The 19,658-nt window shown below is 49.8% G+C and overlaps 1 protein-coding gene, 1 long non-coding RNA gene and 1 pseudogene across 3 annotated transcripts in view; 1 reads left to right on the forward strand and 2 right to left on the reverse strand.

Moving 5' to 3' along the window:
- slc25a22a (solute carrier family 25 member 22a) overlaps positions 1 to 19,658 on the forward strand; it is a 286,820-nt gene that overhangs the window by 172,811 nt on the left and 94,351 nt on the right. For both annotated transcript variants that reach the window (XM_072518918.1, XM_072518919.1), the window contains one exon: positions 10,441 to 10,496. In XM_072518918.1, the coding sequence (XP_072375019.1) occupies positions 10,441 to 10,496 (56 nt within the window). The remainder of the gene's footprint in view (positions 1 to 10,440; positions 10,497 to 19,658) is intronic.
- LOC140431024 (uncharacterized) overlaps positions 1 to 19,658 on the reverse strand; it is an 81,064-nt gene that overhangs the window by 17,556 nt on the left and 43,850 nt on the right. The window contains exon 2 of the long non-coding RNA XR_011949589.1: positions 12,403 to 12,462. This is a non-coding gene — a long non-coding RNA (uncharacterized lncRNA). The remainder of the gene's footprint in view (positions 1 to 12,402; positions 12,463 to 19,658) is intronic.
- Positions 14,065 to 14,682, reverse strand: LOC140384773 (large ribosomal subunit protein eL8 pseudogene; annotated as a pseudogene).

A 19,658-nucleotide genomic window follows, 5' to 3' on the forward strand; every position in this document is an offset into this window, starting at 1 on the left:
CTGAACAGTGTATTGCGGCTCCAAAAAGGGATACCTTCACCCCTGCAGCATGGAGTCACCAACCTTCTGCTGCCTTCTTGGATCTCAGGGATGCTCCTGAACCCCCTTACCAGGACTTCCCCTGAGCGCTCTCCACTTAAAATCTGCCACCTGCTTCCCTTTTCGTTTTTGGAGCCTGTTTCCCTGCTCTATTTTAATTGAACTGGGGCCGTTTCCTATCCCTGTCTCCTGTCGAGGTCTCTTGTTTTAGGACCTCTCCCTGTCTCCCTCCCTGTCATGTGATTCAGGTTTTTGCACCAGTGCGTTGGGCCCGTCTTTTGCCCAAAGAACTTTCGCTACCAAACTCTGGTCTTCGCATGCGCTGAAAGTCCGAGGTTTGTCAGAAGGTGAAAATCCTGACCTCAACTCTCAACATTGAAATCATGTTGACATTCATAACAAATGGTATTAAAAAGCTGTGAAGTTATGTTGAAATTATATACAACCTCAGTTAGACCATGAGTAATGTGCACAGTTCTGGACTCCATAGAATATAAAGAAGGGGAGGTGGTGCAATAAACTTTCACAAGGATGATTCCAGACCTGAGAAGATTTACATTACAACAGTGACTACATTTTAGGGAGAACTTTATTGGCTGTTAAAGTGCTTTGGGATGTCCTGAGGTTGTGAAATGCTATACACAAGTGCAATTTTAAAAACTTATCATGAACGCCTAACCAGGTTGCGACTTTTTGGCAGAAAAGGGAGGGCTGAAGGATGGTCTGATTGAAATCTTGAGATTTGATAAGATGGATTTAGGGAAGAAAATTCTTCCTGAGTTGGGGATCCAAACTAGGGGAATAAAAACAAGATAATTGACAAACCCAGCAGAGAATTCGGGGGGTGGGGGGAATTATTTACCCAAAGAATCGTAATAATGTGAAACCAGTCGCCACAGAGTATAGTTGAGGCAAATAGAATACCTGCATAGAAGAGGAAGCTTCATGAGAAAGAAAGCAAGGAAACAGCACGACGCAACGCTGATGGTTATGTGCTGGTTCTCTTCAGAAAGAACAGGTGCAGTTTTTGCAGTAATCTATCACGCTTTTCCAAGTGGTAAACCAACAGGTTATTGCCAGCTGGCATTAACTGTGTCAGTCACATTGACCCTGCTTGAAGTGGATAAATCCTGTGTTAGGTAGTTGAACTTTGTGAAAGTGAAAACATGTGCAAGTTCCAAAGAGTTTGTTCCTCAATTTAAAATTGAAGTACCTTTTCAATGTGGATGTTATTCATGACATGGCCTAAAAGTTAAAATTTTAAATTGGCAAGGCCAATTTTGAGGGGATTATCGGGAACTTTCAAAAGTTGATTGGGGGTGCCTATTTCATAGAATTTACAGAGCAGAAGGAGGCCATTTAGCCCATCGAGTCTGCACCGGCTCTTGGAAAGAGCACCCTACCCAAGGTCAACACCGCCACCCTATCCCCATAACCCAGTAACCCCACCCAACACTAAGGGCAATTTTGGACACTAAGGGCAATTTATCATGGCCAATCCACCTAACCCGCACATCTTTGGACTGTGGGAGGAAACCGGAGCACCCGGAGGAAACCCACGCACACACGGGGAGGATGTGCAGAATCCGCACAGACAGTGACCCAAGCCAGAATCGAACCTGGGACCCTGGAGCTGTGAAGCAATTTTTCCAACCACAAGGCTACCGTGCTGCCCCACGGTATTTGCAGGCAAGGGGACAGCTGCTAAGTGGGAATCTTTCAAAAAGGTGTTAACTAGGGTTCAAGGTGAGCACATTCCTCTTAGAGTGAAGGGTAAGGCTCGTAGAAGGAGGGAACCTTGGATGACTCGGGATATTGAGGCCATGACCAAAAGGAAGAAGGGGGCATATGACATGCATAGGTAGCTGGGATCAAGTGGATCCCTTGAAGAGTATAGGGCTTGTCGGAGTAGAGTTAAGAGAGAAATCAGGAGGGCAAAAAGGAGACATGAGATTGTTTTGGCAGATAAGGCAAAGGAAAATCCAAAGAGCTTTTACAGATACATAAAGGGCAAAAGGGTGACTAGGGAGAAGGTAGGGCCTCTTAAAGATAAACAAGATCATATGTGTGCAGATCTACAAGGGGTGGGAGAGGTCCTAAATGAACATTTCTCTTCAGTATTTACTGTTGAGAAAGGCACGAATGTTAGGGAAATTGGGGAAATAAAAACTGATGTCTTGAGGAGTGTACATATTACAGAGAAGGAGGTGCTGGAGGTATTAAAGCGCATCAAGATAGATAAATCCCCAGGACCTGATGAAATGTATCCCAGACGTTGTGGGAGCCTAGGGAGGAAATTTCCAGCCCCCTAGCTGAGATATTTGAATCATCGACAGCCACAGGAGAGGTCCTGAAGATTGGAGGGTTGCAAATGTTGTGCCCTTGTTTAAGAAGGGCTGTAGGGATAAGCCTAGAAACTACAGACCGGTTAGCCGTACTTCTGTAGTGGGTAAATTGTTAGAAGGTACTCTGAGGGACAGGACCTACAGGCATTCAGACAGGCAAGGGTTAATTAGAACATAGAACATTCAGTGCCGAAGGAGGCCATTCAGCCCATCGAGTCTGCACCGACCCACTTTGAGCCCTCACTTCCACCCTATCCCCGTAACCCAATAACCCCTCCTAACCTTTTTGGTCACTAAGGGCAATTTATCATGGCCAATCCACCTAACCTGCACATCTTAGGACTGTGGGAGGAAACTGGAGCACCTGGAGGAAACCCACGCAGACACGGGGAGAATGTGCAGACTCCGCGCAGACAGTGACCCAGAGGGGAATTGAATCTGGGACCCTGGTGCTGTGAAGCCACAGTGCTAACCACTTGTGCTACCGTGCTACCCCAAATTAGTGAAAGTCAGCATGGCTTTATAAGGGGAAAGTCATGTCTCACCGATTTGATTGAGTTTTTTGAAGGGGTAACCAAGGAGGTTGATGAGGGCAGTACAGTCGATGTTGTCTACATGGACTTTAGCAACGCCTTTGACAAGGTACCGCATGGTAGGTTGTTGCAAAAGATTAAATCTCATGGAATCCAGGTTGAGGTAGCCAATTGGATACACAATTGGCTTGGCGACTGAAGTCAAAGGTTGGTTGTGGAGGGTTGTTTTTCAAACTGGAGGCCTGTGACCAGTGGTGTGCCTCAGGGATCGGTGCTGGGTCCAATGTTATTTGTTACATATATTAATGATTTGGATAAGAATGTAGGAGGCATGGTTAGTAAGTTTGCAGATGACACCAAAATTGGTGGCATAGTGGATAGTGAAGAAGGTTTTCTAAGATTGCAACAGGATCTTGACCAATTGGGCCAGTGGGCCGATGAATGGCAGATGGAGTTTAATTTGGATAAATGTGAGGTGATGCATTTTGACAGATCAAATCTGGGCATGATCTACTCGGTCAATGGTAGGGAGTTGGGGAGAGTTACAGAACAAAGAGATCTAGGGGTACAGGTTCATAGCTCCTTGAAGGTGGAGTTGCAGGTGGATAGGGTGGTGAAGAAGGCATTCAGCATGCTAGGTTTTATTGGTCAGAATATTGAATACAGGAGTTGGGATGTCTTGTTGAAGTTGTACAAGACATTAGTTTTTTTAAAAAATATGTTTATTCAAATTTTCCAACAATTCCCCCCCCCCCACATAACAAAAAGAAAGAAACACAAACACAAGTCAAAGATTATACAAAACTTTTACATTGGATTTCCCCATAGACAGTAACCCCCCCATATGGCATTCAAAGGTACCCGTAGGGAAGCCCCCCCCCCCACCTACCCGAATTCCCCCCCCCAAAAAAAATAAACCCCCCCACCCTTGGGTTGCTGCTGCTGCTGACCTCCTCCTAACGCTCCGCGAGATAGTCTAGGAATGGTTGCCACCGCCTGAAGAACCCCTGCACAGACCCTCGTAAGGCAAACTTTATCCTCTCCAGCTTAATGAACCCTGCCATGTCATTTATCCAGGCTTCCACACTGGGGGGTTTTGCATCCTTCCATAATAGCAAAATCCTCCGCCGGGCTACCAGGGACGCAAAGGCCAGGATACCGGCCTCTTTCGCCTCCTGCACTCCCGCCTCGTCCGTTACCCCAAATAGTGCCAACCCCCAACTCGGCTTGACCTGGACTTTCACCACCTTGGACATAGTCCTCGCGAAACCCCTCCAAAACCCATCCAGTGCCGGGCACGACCAGAACATGTGGACGTGATTCGCCAGGCTCCCCGAGCACCTCCCACAACTATCCTCCACCTCAAAGAACCTACTCAACCTTGCCCCTGTCATATGCGCTCTGTGAATAACCTTAAATTGTATTAGGCTGAGCCTGGCGCAAGAGGAGGAAGAAATAACCCTACTCAGGGCATCAGCCCACAGACCCTCATCTATCTCCTCCCCAAGCTCCTCCTCCCACTTGCCCTTTAACTCCTCTACCGAGGCCTCCTCCTCTTCCTTGAGCTCCTGGTAGATCGCCGAAACCCTGCCTTCTCCAACCCATACACCCGAAATCACCCTGTCATGAGTCCCCTGTGCCGGGAGCAGCGGAAATTCCCTCACCTGCCGCCTCACAAACGCCCTCACTTGCATATACCTGAAAGCATTTCCCGGGGGTAACCCAAAGTTCTCCTCCAGCGCCCCCAGGCTCGCAAACGTCCCATCTATAAACAGGTCCCCCATTCTTCTAATCACTGCCCGATGCCAGCTCCGAAATCCCCCATCCATCCTTCCCTGGACAAACCGATGGTTCTCCTGAATCGGGGACCAAACCGAGGCTCCCACTTCGCCCCTGTGTCGTCTCCGCTGCCCCCAGATCTTCAACGTCGCTGCCACCACCGGACTCGTGGTGTACCTTGTCGGCGAGAGTGGCAGCGGTGCCGTCGCCAGCGCCCTCAGGCTCGTGCCCACACAGGACGCCCTCTCCAACCTCTTCCACGCCGCCCCCTCTCCCTCCCTTACCCACTTACGAATCATCGCCACATTGGCAGCCCAATAATATTCGCACAAATTCGGCAGAGCCAGCCCTCCCTGTCCCTACTATGTTCCAGAAACACCCTCTTTACCCTCGGGGTCTTATTTGCCCACATGAAACCCATGTTACTCTTACCTACCCATTTGAAAAAGGCCTTGGGAATCATAAATGGGAAGGCACTGGCACTGGAACACAAAGAGAAACCTCGGGAGGGCCATCATTTTAACCGACTGCACCCTGCCCGCTAGCGAGAGTGGCAGCACATCTCATCTTTTGAAATCCTCCTCCATCTACTCCACCAACCGCGTCAAATTGAGCTTGTGCAGGGCCCCCCAACTCCCAGACACCTGGATCCCTAAGTACCGAAAGCTCCTTTCCGTCCTCTTCAACGGCAGGTCATCTATCCCCTTTCCCTGGTCCCCTGGATGCACCACAAAGAGCTCACTTTTCCCTACATTGAGCTTATACCCCGAGAAGTCTCCAAACTCCTTTAGGATCCGCATGACCTCCGCCATCCCCTCCACTGGATCTGCCACATACAGCAACAAGTCCTCCGCATACAGCGACACCCGATGTTCCTCTCCCCCTCGGACCAGTCCCCTCCATTTCCTGGATTCCCTTAGTGCCATGGCTAGAGGCTCAATTGCCAATGCAAACAGCAAGGGGGACAGGGGGCACCCCTGCCTCGTCCCTCGGTGCAGCCGAAAGTACTCCGACCTCCGCCGATTCATAGCTACACTCACCACCGGGGCTCTATATAGCAATCTGACCCAGCTGATGAACCCCTCCCCGAACCCAAACCGCCGCAGCACTTCGCAAAGAAACTCCTACTCCACCCGGTCGAAGGCCTTCTCCATGTCCATAGCTGCCACTACCTCCGCTTCTCCCTCCACCGGAGGCATCATAATCACATTGAGGAGCCTCTGCACATTAGTGTTTAGCTGCCTGCCCTTTACAAATCCCGTCTGGTCCTCATGAATCACCCCCGGGACACAAGTCCTCAATTCTCGTGGCCAGTACTTTTGCCAGCAACTTAGCATCCACATTGAGGAGCGAGATCGGTCTATACGACCCACACTGCAGTGGGTCCTTGTCCCGCTTCAGGATCAGCGAGATCAGCGCCCTGGACATTGTCGGGGGCAAGGTGCCCCCCTCCCTTGCCTTATTAAAAGTCCTCACTAGCAACGGTCCTAGCAGATCCACGTATTTCCTGTAAAACGCGACCGGGAACCCATCTGGCCCCGGGGCCTTCCCCGCCTGCATGCTCCCCAATCCTTTAACCAGCTCAATTGGCGCCCCTAAACCAGCCACCTCCTGCTCCTCCACCCTCGGGAGCCTCAGCTGATCCAAAAATCATCGCATCCCCTCTTCCCCCGCTGGGGGCTCAGATCTGTACAGATCGCCATAGATGTCCCTAAATACCTCGTTTATTCTCACCGCACTCCGCACCGTATTCCCCCCGCTATCCTTAACTCCACCTATCTCCCTCGCTGCCTCCCTCTTACGAAGCTGGTGTGCCAGCATCCGACTCACCTTCTCCCTATACTCGTACGTCGCCCCCTGCGCTTTCCTCCACTGTGCCTCTGCTTTCCCTGTGGTCAACAGGTCAAACTCCGTCTGGAGGTTCCGCCGCTCCCTGAGTAGTCCCTCCTCGGGGGCCTCTACATATCTCCTGTCCACCCTTAAGATCTCCCCCATCAACCTCTCCCTCTCCCTGCTCTCTCTCTTCTCCCTGTGGGCCCTGATGGAGATTAATTCTCCCCTGACAACCGCCTTCAGCGCCTCCCAGACTACCCCCACCTGCACCTCTCCATTGTCATTGGCCTCCAAATATCTTTCAATGCACCCCTGCACCCGCCCACACACCTCCTCATCCGCCAATAATCCCACATCTAGACGCCACAGCGGGCACTGGTCCCTCTCCTCTCCTAACTCCAGCTCCACCCAGTGTGGGGCGTGGTCTGAGATGGCTATGGCCGAATACTCCGTTCCCTCCACTTTCGGGATTAGCGCCCTACTTAAAATTTAAAAATCTATCCGGGAGTAGGCTCTGTGGACGTGGGAAAAGAATTAAAATTCCCTGGCTTGGGGCCTGACAAACCTCCATGGATCCACTCCCCCCATCTGGTCCATAAAACCCCTAAGCACCTTGGCCGCAGCCGGCCTCTTACCCGTCCTGGACCTAGAGCGATCCAGTGCTGGGTCCAGCACCGTGTTGAAACCCCCCCATTATCAAGCTTCCTACCTCCAGGTCCGGAATCCGACCCAGCAAGCGTTTCATAAATCTGGCATCATCCCAGTTCGGGGCATATAGGTTTACCAGTACCACCCGCACCCCATGCAACCTACTGCTCACCATCACATATCGACCTCCATTATCCGCTACAATATTCAGTGCCTCGAACGACACCCGCTTCCCCACCAGTATTGCAACCCCTCTGTTCTTCGCATCCAGCCCTGAATGGAATACCTGTCCTACCCATCCCTTTCTCAGCCTAACCTGATTTGCCACCTTCAAATGTGTCTCCTGGAGCATAACCACGTCTGCCTTCAGTCCCTTTAAGTGCGCGAACACCCGGGCCCTCTTGACCCGCCCATTCAGCCCCCACACATTCCAGGTTATCAGCCGGATTGGGGGGCTGCTCTCTCTTTCCCCCCCCCCCCCGCCGCCGACTAGCCATCTCCTTTTCTAGGCCAGCCACGTGCGTGCTCCTCCCGCACCCTCCAGTCCCAGACGGCGGACCCCCGCCCCGACCACCTCTCCTACTTCCAGCTCCCCTTTGGCCAATGCAGCAGCAACCCGATACCCTCCTCCCCTCCCCCCGCTAGATCCACATCTAGCCCTTTTGCTCCCCCCATAACACTCCCATAAGTCAGCTGACTCCTGCTGACCCCGGCCTCTCCTCCCCCCCCCCCCCCCTCCCCATTCCATCGACCCCCCCCTCCAGTGTGAGAATCCCCCCTCCCCCTCCCTGGCAGTCAGTGTGCGCTCCTCTCCAGCACCGCCCATCCCCCCCCCCGCAGCCCCCACCCCCGTCCTTCCCCAGCGCGGGAAAAAGCCCGCGCTTTCCTGAGCCGGACCCGCCCCCTCTGGCGCAGCTCCTTTTGCGGCCTTACCCCAATTCCCCATCCTCGGGCCTCCACTCCCCCTCTTCCTTCGTGGGGGTCTGCCCCTCCAACACTGACGCCCACACTCTCCCACAGTCTCCCCATCAAATCCCTTCACCCATCCCCATCCAGCACCCAAACCAGAGGAACATTCCCTAAACGTAATACACACCATATACACAGTAAACATCCCCCCACAACAGACCCTCAGTTTGAGTCCAACTTTTCAGTTTGTATAAAGTTCCATGCCTCATCAGGCGTTTAGAAATAGTGGTGCCGATCCTGGAACGTGACCCACAATCGCGCTGGCTGCAGCATACCGAACTTCACCCCCTTTCGATGGAGCACTGCCTTAGCCCGATTGAAACCAGCTCTCTTCTTAGCCACCTCTGCACTCCAGTCCTGGTAGATTCGGATCTCCGTGTTCTCCCACCTGCTGCTCCGCTCTTTCTTGGCCCATCTCAGGACACACACTCTGTCCATAAAGTGGTGAAACCTCACCACTACCGCCCTTGGCGGCTCGTTGGCCTTGGGTCTCCTTGCTAGAACTCGGTGAGCCCCATCTAGCTCCAGAGGCCTCGGGAAGGCTCCCGCGCCCATCAGCGAATTGAGCATCGTGCTCACATATGCCCCAGCATCGGGCCCCTCCACTCCTTCGGGGAGACCCAGAATCCGAAGATTCTTCCTCCTCGACCTATTCTCCACGTCCTCAAATCTTTCCGCCCACCTCTTGTGCAGCGCCTCGTGCGCCTCCACCTTCACCGCCAGGCCCAAAATCTCGTCCTTGTTCTCCAAGGCTTTTTGCCGCGCCTCCCGGATCGCCGCCCCTTGGGCCTTCTGGGTCTCCACAAGCTTCTCAATCGCCGCCTTCATTGGCGCCAGCATTTCGGTTTTCAGCTCCTCAAAGCAGCGTCTAAGAAACCCCTGCTGCTCCTGCGACCACTGCGCCCATGCTGCTTGGTCTCCACCCGCCGCCATCTTGTTTTTTCTCTCTCTCACTTTCCGCTGCTCCAAGATCACTTTTTCCACCGCTCCACTCCTGGTCCAATCCATATAGTGTCGGGGGAACCTTGCTGTCATCTTCCCACACTGGGAGCCATCAAAGAATTGCTGTTGGGGCCCCTCCAGAGAGCCCAAAAGTCCGTTCCCAGCAGGAGCTGCCGAACGTGTGACCTACCTAGGCATAGCCGCAACCGGAAGTCTACAAGACATTAGTAAGACCACACATGAAATACTGTGTTCAGTTCTGGTCACCCTATTATAGGAAGGATATTGTTAAACTAGAAAGAGTGCAGAAGAGATTTACGAGGATACTACCAGGACTTGATGGTCTGATGCTACCAGGACTTGGTGGTCTGAGCTAAAAGGAGAGGCTGTTTTCCCTTGAGTGTAGGAGGCCTAGGGGTGATCTAATAGACGTCTATAAAATAATGAGGAGTATAGATAAGGCAGATAGTCAACATCTTTTCCCAAAGGTAGAGGAGTCTAGAACTAGATGTTAGGTTTACGGTGAGAGGGGAGAGATGCGAAAGAGATCAGAGGGGAAATTTCTTCACACACAGGGTGGTGAGCATCTGGAACGAGCTGCCAGAGGCAGTGGTAGAGGCGGTACAATCTTTTCCTTTAAAGAACAGTTAGACTATGGGCAGCGTAGGTATAGAGTGATAGGGACTAAATGCAGGCAAGTGGGACTAGCTTAGTGGTAGAATCTGGGTGGCATGGACAAGCTGGGCCAAGGGCTGTATCCATGCTGTAAATATCTATATGTAATAGAGAGAAACAGAGGATGTGTGCTGAGCTTTTATTGGCACTAGATCCAACATCAGCATTTGGATTATATCATCTGCTTTGCCTGGTAGTATCTAGTGCGTTTATATTATCAAACCATGCATGTCCCCTAAAGGAAAGGATAATGATGACAGGAAGTGACGCTAATGAAAGCCATCTACTGGTCGGTAATAAACATAGTTAGGTGATCACGGATTGTGAACTGGAGAAATCTTGATCATGAGTTTAAGAATTGACTGCCCCAATGTGCGCACGAGTTTGATCTTTGAACGTAGTAGCAGGTACATTGTGGGAAGGATATTGAGGTATAAGTTTTGATAGCTTTTATCTGTGCACGATCTGTAGTGAAATTATTAATGTGAGAATGGGGAAGATGTTTTCAATTTCATCCCACTAACAATTTGAAGAAATCTTTGTGTCTTTTTGCTCTAGTTGATATGAGTAAGAGGTGATGTGAAATAGACGCATTTTAAAATGGAGAGAATATGTGTTTTTTTTCTTTCCCAGATCTATACTTGCTGAAGTAATTCTCTTTTTAAAAAAAATTTCAGGTCTGACTGCCTTATTAAGACAATCCGATCCGATGGCTATTTTGGGATGTATCGAGGTAGGTGTTTTAAAATTTTCTGTTTTCATGTTGTCCTGTTATTAGTTTGCAGTGTAATTCATATCACGTGAAACATTTTAACTCCCTATCCTTCTGTGTTTATCCAAATTTGTAAAGGATAACATTGTGTTTTGAGGTCATATCCTATGCCATTATAGTTGCTTAGAAATCCTACCATCTCAGTCAAGCTGTCAGTGGGGAGTGGAGCAAAAATAGGTTCATAATCAGCTCCAATGCCCCAGCTGCCTAGGCACCTTGTTGGTGCTTCATCTGTGACCATTATTCATGCACAATCCTTGACTCTGAACAGTGGCAAGCTGCACAATTCTCCAAGTGTCAAATCCATACACAACGTCTCTGGTATCATGACATCAGTGTCCAACTTTTTTTTATACAGACCTCTAAAGTACTAAAATGGCCTAAGGTGCTTCACAGGATCGTTCTCAAACATAATTTCCCTATTACTGAAAAAAGGTCATCATGCTGAAACATTGGCCAAACTTTCCTCTCTGGCTCGCAAAACATGATCCAGGCCCATTTTGCAACTTCTGAAAGATGCACCCAGCTCATGACTGACTTTGCCCAAGATTTGTTTCTTCAAGCAAAAGGTGGGATTCAGATGTAGTTCCTGAGCTGCAGTGCTCATTGGAGGAGTGTGTGGCGGAGGTGGGTTGGTTAGGAGACCCGCCTTGTTTCTTGGGGGAAGCAACCCAGCTCCCAACAGCATTCATATGCACCCCAAACATCACCCCTCAGCCACCCATACCCCCTCCTACATGTCAAGCCCCCTCATACTCCCCATATCCCACCATGTATGCTCTATTAGGCACATTCCTCAGGAACTGTGCCAACATAATGGATGCAGGAAAAGAAATTAAACCTCCTGCAATCTAATAAAACTACGTAAACCTCTGTCATTGAAACTGCAAAAACAAAATTCACTCTTGTAGAAGAAAAGTGTAATCCCTTCAGTGGCCAGTAAGCTGTTATACCAACAACCATGCATTCAGGAGCCACATCAAAAGCAGATTTTATTTTTTACAACTTCTTAAAACTGTCAATCACTCCCTTGAGAAACTATACCAACAGAGGTGAGTACCCATTAGCTTTTGGAACTCAGCCAAGCATTTATAATGGCCAAAGCTATCAAAACAGTAGTTTTGAGCTCCAGACCCACTGAATTTCAAAGAACACATGGTGCCTTTTTAGTTTCAAAGCAATTGTCAATCAGTGGAATAAGAACAAAGAACAAAGAAATGTACAGCACAGGAAGAGGCCCTTCAGCCCTCCAAGCCCGTGCCGACCATGCTGCCCGACTAAACTACAATCTTCTACACTTCCTGGGTCCGTATCCCTGTATCCCCATCCTATTCATGTATTTGTCAAGATGCCCCTTAAATGTCACTATCATCCCTGCTTCCACCACCTCCTCCGGCAGCGAGTTCCAGGCACCCACTACCCTCTGTGTAAAAAAACTTGCCTCGTACATCTACTCTAAACATTGCCCCTCTCACCTTAAACCTATGCCCCCTAGTAATTGACCCCTCTACCCTGGGGAAAAGCCTCTGACTATCTACTCTGTCTATGCTCCTCATAATTTTGTAGACCTCTATCAGGTCGCCCCTCAACCTCCGTCGTTACAGTGAGAACAAACCGAGTTTATTCAACCGCTCCTCATAGCTAATGCCCTCCATACCGGGCAACATTCTGGTAAATCTCTTCTGCACCCTCTCTAAAGGAGCAAATTGTTCAACAGCAGGCCATTTTGTTCAAGGTAAATGATATCTAGACATTTGAATCTCAGTCCAAAACATGACGAGTTGGTCAGCACATTTTTCTGCAAACGTGGATGCATTATGGTAAGTGCTGCATTAGAAAAAGTACTGTAATCCATGTCAATACTTACACATTGTTGGTCAATGTAATAGTGAAACGTCCTTTGTAGGATAGCGCCTCAGATCGATCGCTGCATTAAAAACACATCTGTATTACAATAAAGCATCTGCTAGTGACATTTGAAGCGAGAAAAATTTGTTTAAAAAGTAACGCTTGTCTGTCAGAACATTCCTGATTCCTCAGTGGTCACCAACTCTCCAACGTTTTTTTTTAAAGACTTCCAAATCCCGCGCCAGAAGAGAGAAATAGCGTGGGAAAGGAAATTCAAATGTCGTATGATCCTCAAAATGGTGACTTCAACCCCTGCAGAGATACCGCTGTGTTTTGCATCCAATGTCTTCCCGAACCACGCAAATGCTAGAGGAAAATAGCATGGGATCAGGAAGACAGAGGAAATTTGTTTTCGCAGCCTGAAAAAACCCGACAGTTAAAGGTTTCCTGACCTGATTTTTGCCTCCATTGGAAATGAAAATCCAGTCCATTAACTCTGTCTCTCTATCCATTGTGAATGCCTGATCTGCTGAGTATTTCCAGCATTTTCTGTTACTATTTTAAAATTTCACCAGAAGTCAATCGATGCTCTTTGTCTCAGCCGTTGCATGTGGACATGAGTTCAGCGTACCTAAATGTCTCAAAGTTAGAGCCATACCATACGCCATTAGGCCTAAAAGTTGAAGAACTAGAAAGATTAGTAAGGACAAGGAGCCATTGAACCTGTTGCTACAAGTGATTGGGCGACACCAATTGTTCCTGCATTAAAAGGCAATGGATCAGTGAGAATTTGTGGCGATTTCAAAACTACTATTAACCCAGTTTTGTGTGTAGCTCATTGTTCACTGCTGCCGATTGAAGACTTGTTTACTGGACTTTCTGGAGGACAGAAATTCATTAAATTGATCTTTCCAGGCAAATCTGCAGATAAATGTGGCTACGAAAGCACAGCTACTACTTGCCATCATATTGCACAAAGGTCTGTTTCGTTACAGAAGACTTCCTTTTGGAATAACATCTGTGCCTGCTTTTTTCCAAAGATCCATGGATCAAATTTTAAGTGGATTGAATGGAGTGCAATTATATTTAGACACTCGTCATCGGTTAAGGTGAACAGGAGCACTTGGAGAATTTGGAAGCTACCCTGAAGCAGTTACAGAGCCACAACCTGATAGTTAAGAAGTGGAAAAGTGTAACTTTTTCAAGTCATCAATAAATTACCTTGGTCATATCATTGATGAAGACAGTTTACACAAAGAATCAAGGAAAATGTCAGCAATCTTCGAAGCACCACATCCTCAAAATGTGGCACAATTCAGGCTGTTTTTAGGATTGATCAATTATTATGGTAATTTAGCAACATGAGTAAAGCCTTTACACATGCTGTTATGTGTCAATCAGGCATGGCATTAGACAGAAAAGAATTTGAAAACGCTTACAATGAAGTGAAAGTAGCTTTACTGAAATCAGAGCTGTTGGTTTAATGAAAGCCAAAAATGAAGTTGCAATAAGCTAGTGATGCGTCACCCTATGGGGTTGATGCAGTCGTCTCATATTTGCCTTCAGGAGAGGAGTGACGCACTCCTACTAGCACAGAAATGAATTGCGCTCAGCTATAAAAAGAAGCTTTGAGCATCATTTTTGGTGTAGGAAGGTTCCACCATTACCTTTATGGGTGATATTTTAATCTTTTTTTTAAAAATACAATTAGTTTTACTTATTTTTATACACAACAAGCAGATGGGAAAGAAAGTTATCCCAGTTTGGTAGCCAGCTCCTTAGCCTTGACCTTCTCCAGCTTGGCAATCCGAGCCACAGACCTAGGGCCCAGAATTCCACCGCCCCAATGTCGATGGATCTCATCAAACTGCTCGTTGTAGTTAGTCCGCACAGCTTCAATCAACTTGGCCATCGCTCCCTTATCCTCAGGGTTGATCTGGGCCAGGGCAAGGCAAGTGGCAGTCTTTCTGTGCACCAGTCGCCCAAGCCTGCCCTTGCCTTTGGCAATGCAATAAGGAACTCCCATCTTCCGGCAGAGCGCAGGCAGGAACACGACCAGCTCAATGGGGTCAACATCATGTGCGACAATCACCAGCTGAGCTTTCTTATTCTCCACCAATGTGGTGACAGTGTTCACACCTGCTCTGAGAACTGCTGGTCTCTTTGTCGGAGCATCAGCCTTCCCAGCTGCCTTTTGCTGGGCTCGGACAAGAAGCCTCTGCCTCTTCTCCACTTTGGTCTCGGGTCTGTACTTGTGGGCCAGTTTCAAGAGCTGGGTCACTGCGAAGAAAAGCAGGCAGTGTTATTGGATACTGCTGGGCAACAGGTCTGTATATTTTAATCTTTTAAAAAAATATATATTTTATTGAAATTCTTTTTCCCAAACAACAATTTTTCCTCTTACAAAACAAACGCAACAGTAACAATACAGAAATTTTTAACAATACACAAGTAACAAAACCCCCTTATCTATTGACCTAAACTAAACTAAACCCCCCACCCCCTCCCCCTGGGTTGCTGCTGCTGGTCACCTGTCTTCCCTCTAACGTTCCCCTAGGTAGTCGAGAAATGGCTGCCACCGCCTGGTGAACCCTTGAGCCGATCCTCTCAGGGCAAACTTTATCTGCTCCAGTTTAATGAACCCCGCCATATCGTTTACCCAGGCCTCCAGTCCGGGGGGTTTCGCCTCCTTCCACATGAGTAGGATCCTACGCCGGGCTACTAGGGACGCAAAGGCCACAACGTCGGCCTCTTTCGCCTCCTGCACTCCCGGCTCTTCCGCAACTCCAAATATAGCTAACCCCCAGCCTGGTTTGACCCGAGCCTTCACCACCTGCGAAATCACTCCCGTCACACCCTTCCAATACCCTTCCAGTGCCGGGCACGCCCAAAACATATGTGCGTGGTTTGCCGGGCTCCCGCCACACCTCCCACATATGTCCTCCACTCCAAAGAACCTGCTCAATCTTGCTCCCGTTATGTGTGCTCTATGTAGCACCTTAAATTGAATCAGGCTAAGCCTGGCGCATGAGGAAGAGGAATTCACCCTGCTTAGGGCATCAGCCCACATGCCCTCCTCTATCTCCTCCCCTAATTATTCTTCCCACTTTCCTTTTAGTTCGCCCACCGACTCCTCCCCCTCTTCCCATATCTCTCGATAAATCTCTGACACCTTGCCCTCTCCGACCCACACCTCTGAAAGCACCCTGTCCTGTATCCCCTGTGTCGGGAGCAACGGAAATTCCCTCACCTGTTGTCTAGTAAACCCCCTCACCTGCATATATTTCAAGAAATTTCCCGGGGGCAACTTATACTTTTCCTCCAATGCTCCCAAGCTCGCAAAAGTCCCATCTATAAATAAATCTCCCACCCTCCTAATTCCCAACTGGTACCAGCTCTGAAATCCTCCATCCATTCTTCCTGGGGCGAACCTATGGTTGTTCCTGATAGGGGACCCCACCAGGGCTCCCCGCACCCCTCTCTGTCGCCTCCACTGTCCCCAGATATTCAGTGTTGCCGCCACCACCGGGTTCGTGGTAAACCTTTTAGGTGAGAACGGTAGCGGCGCCGTCACCAGCGCCTCTAAACTCGTCCCTTTGCAGGACTTTCTCTCCAGTCTTTTCCACGCCGCTCCCTCACCCTCCATCATCCATTTACGTATCATTGCCACATTGGCGGCCCAATAGTAATCGCCCAAGTTCGGTAGTGCCAATCCTCCTCTGTCCCTACTACGCTGAAGGAACCCCCTCCTTACTCTCGGAACTTTCCCTGCCCACACGAAGCTCGTGATGCTCCTGTCTATTTTATTAAAAAAGGTCTTGGTGATTAGTATAGGGAGACATTGAAATACAAATAAGAACCTCAGGAGGACCATCATCTTAATTGCTTGCACCCTGCCCGCCAGCGATAGAGGCTGCATGTCCCACCTCTTGAAGTCCTCCTCCATTTGTTCTACCAGCCGTGTCAGATTAAGTCTGTGCAAGGTTCCCCAGCTCCTAGCGATCTGAATCCCCAGGTATCGGAAGTTTCTTTCCACTTTCCTTAGCGGCAAGCCTTCTATCGCTCTACTCTGGTCCCCTGGATGTATCACAAATAATTCACTCTTCCCCATGTTTAGCCTATACCCCGAGAATTCCCCGAACCCCCTCAAAATTCGCATAACCTCTATCATCCTCCCCGCTGGGTCCGACACGTATAACAATAGGTCATCGGCGTATAACGAGACTGTGTTCTTCTCCCCCTCTAATCACCCCTCTCCATTTCCTGGAGTCTCTCAACGCCATGGCCAGAGGTTCAATTGCCAATGCGAACAACAATGGAGACAGCGGGCATCCCTGTCTTGTTCCCCTATATAGTCGGAAATACTCCGATCTATGTCGACCTGTAACTACGCTTGCCGTTGGAGCCCCATAAAGAAGTCTAACCCAGCTAATAAACCCGTTCCCAAACCCAAACCTCCTTAACACTTCCCATAAATACTCCCACTCCACCCTATCAAATGCCTTCTCTGCGTCCATTGCCGCCACTATCTCTGCCTCCCCCTCCACTGGGGGCATCATTATCACCCCTAATAGTCGTCGCACGTTAACATTCAGTTATCTCCCTTTTACGAACCCTGTCTGGTCTTCGTGCACCACCCCCGGGACACAGTCCTCTATCCTCGATGCCAGTACCTATGCCAGCAATTTGGCGTCCACGTTCAATAGTGAAATAGGTCTATAGGACCCGCACTGCAACGGATCTTTGTCCCTCTTCAAAATTAGCGATATCGTCGCCTCCGACATCGTCGGGGGTAGAGTCCCCTCTTCCCTGGCCTCATTGAACGTCCTCGCCATCAACGGGGCCAACAAGTCCACATATTTTCTGTAATATTCCACCGGGAACCCGTCTGGCCCCGGGGCCTTCCCTGCTTGCATGCTTCCCAGTCCCTTAATGACCTCGTCCACCTCAATCGGTGCCCCCAGGCCTACCACCTCCTGCTCCTCCACTTTTGGGAACCTCAATTGGTCCAGGAACTGCCGCATCCCCTCCTCTCCCTCTGGGGGTTGAGACCTATACAGTTCCTCATAAAAGGTCTTGAACACCTCATTTATCTTTCCTGCCCTTCGCACCGTGTCTCCCCTTTCGTCTCTAATTCCTCCTATCTCCCTCGCTGCTGCCCTCTTTCGCAATTGATGAGCCAACAGGCGACTAGCCTTTTCCCCATATTCATACCTCCTCCCCTGTGCCTTCCTCCACAGTACCTCCGCCTTTCTGGTGGTCAGAAGGTCAAACTCCGTCTGGAGTCGTCTCCTCTCCCTGTACAATTCCTCCTCCGGGGTCTCTGCAAATTCCCTGTCCACCCTTAAGATCTCCCCCAGTAATCTTTCCCTTTCCATGGCCTCTGTTTTCCTTTTGTGGGCCCCAATAGAGATCAGCTCTCCTCTGACCACCGCTTTTAGTGCTTCCCAAACCACTCCCACAGGGACCTCGCCGTCGTCATTGACCTCCAGGTATCTCTCAATACACCCCCGCACTCTTGCACACACTCCCTCATCCGCCATCAGTCCCACATCTAATCGCCAGAGTGTTCTCTGCTCCCTGCCCTCCCCTAATTCCAGGTCCACCCAATGTGGGGCATGATCCAAAACCGCTATGGCTGAGTACTCAACTTCTTCCACCCTAGAGATCAACGACCTTCCCAAAACAAAAAAATCTATCCGGGAGTACACTTTATGGACATGGGAGAAGAAGGAAAACTCCCTAGCCCTAGGTCTAAGAAATCGCCATGGATCCACTCCCCCCATTTGGTCCATAAACCCCTTCAGTACCTTGGCCGCTGCCGGCCTCCTTCCGGTCCTTGAGCTGGATCTATCTAGCCCCGGGTCTAGCACCGTATTAAAGTCCCCTCCTAGAATCAAATTTCCTACCTCCAGGTCCGGTAAACGCCCCAGCATCCGTCTCATAAATCCCGCATTGTCCCAATTTGGGGCATACACATTAAGCAACACGACCTCCATTCCCTCCAGCCTACCACTCACCATTACATATCTACCTCCGCTATCTGCTACGATGTTCTTTGCTTCAAATGCTACCCGTTTCCCCACCAAAATGGCCACCCCTCTGTTCTTTGCGTCCAGTCCTGAGTGGAACACCTGTCCCACCCATCCTTTCCTTAGCCTAACTTGGTCCGCCACCTTTAGGTGCGTCTCTTGGAGCATAACCACGTCTGCCCTTAGTCCTTTCAAATGCGCAAGCACTCGGGCCCTTTTTATCGGTCCGTTCAGGCCTCTCACGTTTCACGTGATCAGCCTCACTAGGGGGCTACCTGCCCCCCTCCCGTGACCTTCTCTAGGCCAGTCCCATATCCCGCCTCCGCGCTCCCGCTCGGTCCCCCAGCGTCGCACACCATCCCCGCCCACCCACTCTTTAGCCATTTCCTTTTGGATTTCCGCAGCAGCAACCCAGTTGTGTCCCCCCTCCCCGCTAGATCCCTATCTAGCTTGATTGCTCCCCCCATGTCGCTTCCGTAAGTCAGCTGACTTCAACTGACCCCGGCTACTCCTCCTCACTCCTCGACCCCCCCCCCCATGTGGGGGAACTCCCTTGCGCCTGTCTTCCCGCCTTATTCTTTCTGGCGCGGGAACATCCGTTTACCTGACCCGCCTCTTATGGCGCAGCTCCCTTTCCCCTCCCCCTCCCCTTCCCCATTCTCCGACTGTGTCCCGTCTTTTCCCCCATCACCGGCGCCCACATTTCCCCAATGTCTCCCCCCTTCCCAGTTTGCTTCTCAATTAACTTCACCCATAACATTAACAAAATCAATAACAATAACATTTCCTGCAGCATCAGTCCCTCAGTTCCCATCCAATTTCTCTTCTTTGATGAAGGACCATGCTTCCTCCGCCGTCTCGAAATAATGGTGTCTCTCCTGATACGTGACCCATAGTCTTGCCGGCTGCAGCATCCCAAACTTCACCTTCCTTTTATGCAACACCTCTTTGGCTCGGTTGAAGCTCGCCCTCCTTCTCGCCACCTCCGCACTCCAATCCTGGTATATCCGTACCACAGCGTTCTCCCATCTGCTACTCCGCACCTTTTTAGCCCATCTCGGGACCTCGTCTCTGTCCTTAAGGCGGTAGAATCGCACGATTATCACCCTCGGCGGTTCTCCCGCTTTTGGTCTTCTCGACGGAATCCGATTTGCGCACTCCATCTCCATGGGGCCCGTAGGGGCCTCAGCACCCATCAGTGAGCTCAGCATCGTACTTGCGTACGCTCCACAGTCCACTCCTT

Source organism: Scyliorhinus torazame, chromosome 10 (assembly GCF_047496885.1).
Source record: "Scyliorhinus torazame isolate Kashiwa2021f chromosome 10, sScyTor2.1, whole genome shotgun sequence".
Taxonomy (NCBI): domain Eukaryota; kingdom Metazoa; phylum Chordata; class Chondrichthyes; order Carcharhiniformes; family Scyliorhinidae; genus Scyliorhinus; species Scyliorhinus torazame.